Raw genomic sequence first — 6,558 nt, forward strand, 5'->3', positions numbered from 1 at the left:
CAAATTAAAACAAATACTACTACTACTATGCATGCCACCTCTATCTATCTCTATAAAACACTTTAATTTGAGCCTTCTTAATACTTTTAATTTATTTATATTTTGTGGCTGCACTTAATACACATGCATCGTGTATGCATAATTTCACTCAAGTAGTGCTACTGCTACGTACTGTACGTAATGCATATACGGTATACTAATTTATGTCTATGAATTACTGCATAAATTAAATAATTTGGTTAAGTGTATATATATATATATATATATATATATATATATATATATATATATATATATATATATATATATATATATCTGCATGAAGAACATGATGATCAGGTAGTCTAAGTTGTTGTACATATATATACATACATAGCTAGTCTGATTTTCTTTACTTCTCACATAACAATACAACAGCAGCTTTAATTTTTACCAACTCTCAAAGCCATATGTAATTAATTACTTTAACACTTGCGGAGAAGGACTCATGATTTGATTTTGCATGCATATCTATTATTTGATCTCTTTAAGATGTGGTTATGCTTTCTATTGAAGGGTTTTACTTAGAATCGTTATGGTTATAGAACAATATCTTGGACTAACCAATAATCTCAATTTCCCACCTAATTGTTCTTTAACAATTCTGATTTGAGAAACACCGGCAAGTACTTCACAGTGTTTTGTGGGGGGAACTCTTCACATTGATGAATCTTTATCAGGAATTCCAAGTGTAACTTTCCTTAGTAAAAATACTTCAAATTGGACTAAAAGGCTAGCTTTTTGTTTCTATCTTTATTCCTCATCTTTATGAGACCTGGATAAAACATTAAACTTGTGCTTAGCTAATTCAGATTAAACATTAGTACTTTAGTTTATTCTATTGATTAAATGGCATCCATCAAAGAAAAAGTGATGTTTTACCTAAAAAGGATTAAGCTTTTGGTTGTCCATCATATTATTTTCATTCAACTGCATTTGTCATACATAATTGTACTAGTTGATTAGTGCTTTATGTAATTTGTCTTGTGTTTGTGTTGGAGCCCTTAAACTCTGGCGTTTTTTTTAATATATTTCCTTTACATTTCTTGCCACCTCATGCTGTATTTTTGCATTTTCAATTGGAGGAAATAAATTGACATCTTTTGGAGAGAAAATGAAGGAAGAGAAGGTACAGCATATAAAAGATGAAGAATTAGAGTTGGGGTGGTGGAAAGAGAGAGAGAATGGTAACAGTTCTTGTTGCAAAATGCGAAGTTTTTAAATCATAATTTAAAAGTAATTTACATCAGTCTCCCAAATTTTTAATATTAAATATTTTAATCTTTTAAATATAATTTTTTTAATTTAAATTTTATTAAATAATATAATTTTCTTAATTTAATTTGTTTAATTAAAATAATTATTTTAAAATTTTATAAATTTTTTATATTTTATTTTTAATCAAATTGAAAAAAAATATAATATTATCTAATAAAAATAACTGTTAAAATTTATTTTATATATTTTGATATTTAAAAAATAAATTTAACTTTAATATATTAATAATATAAAATATTTTATATAATATACAATTATAATTATTTTTTAATAATAAATTATATAATTAAATATATGTAAAACAATTTTTACATTAAAAATATATTAAATTTAAATTTTTAAAAAATTAGTATCCAATTTTAAAAGTGTTAGTAATTAATCAAGATAATTACTCATAATTTTATGAAAATAAATTTTTTATTTTTAATTTGAAGAAAACACCGCGTGGTAACTGTTGAACTAAAATTTTCGCTAATTCACGCTTTTGGGTTTGGTGGGTCGGCCACGAGCTTTGTGTGTGCGTGGAGTTCACGCTTCATAAAACTCATGCTTGTTTTCCAACACACTAACTCACCTTCTAACATCTTTTTCACATAATTTCATGAAAAAAGTATATGGATACTGCAAGGAATTTAAGTAATTATATTTGTATACTAAATATATAAAAATATTATTATTATAATTAATTACATATTTAGAATATTTTTAATTAAAAAATATATATTAATTATTAAAAAATACTAATATTAAAATAGTGTCTAAAAAATGAATAATGTCACTGTTATTTTAATAATGTTATTTTTTTTATAAATTCATAAAAATATACAAAGCAAAGAAATTATATTTGGAGTTACTTTATAAAAAATTAGAGTAAAAATATTATTTTTTAGTGTCTATTATAAAAAATATATCAATAATGAAATTACAATGAGCCAATGACTAATAGCATATAAAATGAATTAATTACTCATAACATATATGGTTTTGTTACTAAGTTTAACATGAAATTTTTTGGATTATGCTACATATATACCAAAATCAGCCACTAAAGTCAGTTATCAGTATAAAATATATATTAGAATACAAATACACATTGAAAATAAATTAAATCACAAATATATTTATACACAAATACATTGGTGACTAATTTTAATAACTAATTTTAGTGTACAAATAACATTTCTCTTTAAAGATATATTTTAGTTAAATCTTTAAAATAATCAAAATTTTTATAGCAGAATAAATAAACTTTTTAAAGTAAAATAACTAAATATTTTATCAACACAAAAACTCAATTATTGCTATATTTTATTATAAATATAATTATATAAATTATTCTGTATTCACATATAAATAACTAATTTGTGTGCAATCTTTCTATCATTCTATGCCTACATAACATGATCCTAAAATATTATTGTTTGTCTCCTGGTGAGTACGAAATATCTTCGTATTTAACTCTTAAGTCTTAAGTCCTTTTTATACAGATAATAAAAGTAACAATATCTAAATTTATCTTTTAATTATTTCCATAGTGGCCCCAAATAAAAAAGGAATAAGTCGTACACTATTTTATCGATTTAAAGATACATCACGCTGTTGTACGGTTTTGTGGTCCAGCCTCCCACTTGCACTAGTTATTTGACTCATTTTCCATTGAAAAGGAAGAAATCAAAATAGATAAAAAAATGATGTAAACATGCTTTAGTTTGAATACTTTTATGGAATAAAACTTTCACGGTATAATTTATTTATATACTACCATATTAGTTGTTATAGTTATTTTCAATTTTATTATGTAAAGGTTATTCAAAATTTTTAATGTGATTTATTGATAATATAAAATAGTTTTAGATTTTAGTAGATATCAACATATGATATTCATGGATATATTTAAAAAAAAGTTAAGGTTTAATTATTCTATTAGTCTTTATAATTGTTACGATGGGTAACCGGAGATTAATGGACTGGACTGTATTGGTTGGCCCAATTGTCTGAAAGAGGAGGCCTGTGAGTGGGTTTGCGATCCGAGGGCTCCGTCCGACTTGTTTGTGAGAGAATAGGGGGGTGGTACCTGCAAAGACACTCCGATGCCAAAGTCAACAAGGGGAGCAAAACAGGTCTAGAGAGTATTGGGCTTCTGAGATACCTGAGGAGTGTTAGTGTATTTATAGGGGTGAACCCATAACTACCGTTGGAGTAGTTCCACTTTTTAAGGGGAATAACCGTCCCTTTATCTTAGGGAAGTTGAGATATGGCTCCTGGAAGTGGTTAGAGAGATTCTAGGGGCAGTTATCCTATTGAGGGAGGGCTTATCTGCCAGCTAATCCCCTTTCCCGACTTCTCTAGAGCAGGTCGTGATGATTACCGACTTCGTAGTGTCTGGTTTGGTGTAAGATGAGGCTCAACCCTTTGGGTTGGGCCTTTTTGCTTGGATCCTGGGCCTTAGCGTTGGGTCAGGGTATGAACAGTGCCCCTACTCGAGCCCAATTTCTTTCAAGATTTGGGTTCGAGTATTCTAGTCGGGGTTGTAGTCGACTTGTTGGAGGACCGACGTGATGGTTTGGAACCGACGTGACTTTTCGTGACTTTTTGGTTCTCACAGTTACGTCTAATCAAGCGTCGCGTTCGTTAGAGATTTACGTAGGGATTGATTATCTTGGTAACGGTGCACTCTCATTAATGACTGCTCCGTTTTTACCATTATGCCCCTAGTACGTTTATAAATACTTTCCCTCTCTTTCGTTGTTTCGTTTCTGCGATTTTCAAATCTTCTTCTTCATTCGTTCGTGGTGCAACCTCCGTTTGAAGGCCTTCATCTTCCTTTCTTTTACTCCCGGACAAAGGTTAGTCTTTTCCTCTCTTCTCTACGAAATGCTTCTTGCTTGCATGCTTTTATTTAGGTAGAGAGAAGTTGGTTCGTAGGTTCTGATTCCGCATTCCCCTTAGAGACCATGTTTTTTATTTTTCTTTTCTTTTTTCCTTTGTAGGTTTTACTCACCTTTTTAGGAAAAACAATGGCTTCTGTAGAAATTCTTGCTCAATGGGTCGATGTCACGGTCTTAGGAGAGGAACCTTTGGTTGACGCCGAATTTATCACCCACCTTCGCACTCACCACAGGATTTGTACTTCTGAGGAGGATGAGCCGAAGTACGAGTTAGTGGTCCCGGGTCCGGAGGACCGGGTGTGCTTCGGGAGGGCCACTGAGGCGGCCCCTCATTTCTTCTTTATGTACGAGAGTATGGTTACCCGTTTGGGTGTTTTTCTTCCATTTTCTAATTTTGAAATGTCTGTGTTACGTCACTGCCGAGTTGCTCCTACTCAGCTTCACCCAAACTCTTGGGGTTTTTTGAAAATTTACCAGTTTATTAGCCAAGCCCTGGAATTCCCGACTTCTTTGAGGATTTTCTTCTATCTTTTCTATATGACCAAGTCCTTCAGTGGGCAAAATAATAAGCAGCAGTGGGTGTCTTTCCGAGCTATACAAGGTCGGAGAGTCTTCACCCTTTTTGACGAGTCCTTCCATGATTTCAAAAATTATTTTTTCAAAGTTCAAGCCGTAGAGGGTCACCACCCCTTTTTCCTGGATGAGAACTCCTCTCCTCGCTTTCCTCTATACTGGCTGGAGGCCTCCCCCTGTGAGAAATATGGTTTGGATGATCTGGATGAGGTGGAGGCAGCCATTGTGGGGTTCCTCCGAGAAGTATGGGGGAGGGCCCCATATTTGGATACCAAGAAGTTTCTTCAGGGGTCTCCGGCCTTTGTCCAGGCACAACTAGGTAGCCTATGTATATTTGTTTGATTTCCGACTTGTCTGACTTGTTTTTTCCGACTTGTCTAATCTTTTGGCTACTACTTGTTTTTACAGAGATGGCGAAGAAGAACTCGAGTGAGTCTTACCAGAGGGTCCAGGAAGCCAAGGCGAGGTCCCGGGCCAGGACTGGTGGTGCCAGGGCAGTTATCTCTCCTCCTCCTCCTCCTCTCCAAAATTTGGGGACTCCTTCCGAACCCATCGTGATTTCTTCATCAGCTTCTTCTCAGCCGCCCACTTCTCCCCGACCTTCTCCTGAGCCAGAGAGGAAGAAGCGCAAGGCTTTAGAGCCTGGCTCTTCTTTTGAGGGTGAGGTTAAAGTGGATGCTCCTGCATTCATCCGGAAATACATCTACCCCCATACCCGTATAGGTATGGATGATGTATCTATTCGGAACCACCTTACCACTCTGGCTGAGGAGAGTATCAGGGCGGCTGGAGTCTGTGCCAAACTCCTGGACATTTTTGAGAAGACCCTTCTTAGTTCTTTGGGTTCAACCTCAGGTTGAGGAGCTAGAGGGTAGGCTTCTCATGTATCAGGAGCATGAGAGGGAGTTGAAGAAGGAGGTCACCAAATTGAAGGAGGAGAGAGATAGCCTTTGGGAGAAGGAGAGCAAGCTACAAGCCCAATGTAACATGGAGGTGGGCCTGAGAAAGACAGCACAGGAGAGTTACCAGAGTTTGTTCGAGGACCTTGTGGTTGTGAAAAAAGATTTGCTGAATGCTCGGACTGCCTACGCCGAGTTAGAGGACTCTATTGCAGAGGGATCTGAGGAGGCCTGAAGGATTTTTAAGGAGCAAGTCGGGGTCATTGCCCCTGACTTGGATCTTTCTCCTTTGGATCCTGACAAGGTCGTTATTGATGGGGCCATAGTTGATCCCCCAGTTCCCCAGGTTGTCACCGAGTCAGATTTGAAGACTCGGGGGCAGAGAATCATTGAGTCCCCTCCTCGTTCGAAGGATGCTCTGAGTTCCTCAAAGCCTCAAGAGTCCTCCTCTCCGACTCCTATGGATACTTCTCTCCCTGGTCCTGATGCTGCTCCGACTACTCTTCCTGGCTCTGGTGGTGATCCGTCTACTCCTCTTCTGAAAAAATAGTTTTATTGGCTATATGGGGGCCCGGCCTGTGGGCCTCCCCTTTTTTAAACTCTTTATATTTGTTGCTTGTGGTGGTGGTAACTGAACAATTTCTTCTGGCCTTTTAAGGCCGTAAACAAAATATTTATAATTGCCCTTTTTTGGATAAGGGTTTTATTTAACAAAAAATACCCTTTTTGGTATAAGGGTTTCAGCTACCTTTTTGTGTGCATGCTTTTCTGATTTTGATTTTTCGAAGTCCCCTTGATCTATTCTGAAAACCTTTCCTTTGGCTTGTCTGTCTTTCTGAGCCTTTTCGCTTTAAGGACTTTAGGACAGCCTTTAGGCTTTT

At 35.0% G+C, this 6,558-nt stretch overlaps 1 protein-coding gene across 1 annotated transcript; it reads left to right on the forward strand.

The window, feature by feature from the left end:
• Positions 1-4,742: 4,742 nt before the first annotated feature.
• On the forward strand, positions 4,743-6,227 carry LOC148569303 (uncharacterized). The gene is made up of 4 exons (XM_088484980.1): positions 4,743-5,097; positions 5,187-5,569; positions 5,634-5,906; positions 5,982-6,227. The coding sequence occupies exons 1-4, from the start codon at positions 4,743-4,745 to the stop codon at positions 6,225-6,227; spliced, it is 1,257 nt and encodes a 418-aa protein (XP_088341106.1).
• Positions 6,228-6,558: the final 331 nt, after the last annotated feature.

The sequence above is a fragment of the Arachis ipaensis genome, chromosome B4 (genome assembly GCF_059453495.1).
Source record: "Arachis ipaensis isolate K30076 ecotype BB chromosome B4, ASM5945349v1, whole genome shotgun sequence".
NCBI classification, from domain to species: domain Eukaryota; kingdom Viridiplantae; phylum Streptophyta; class Magnoliopsida; order Fabales; family Fabaceae; genus Arachis; species Arachis ipaensis.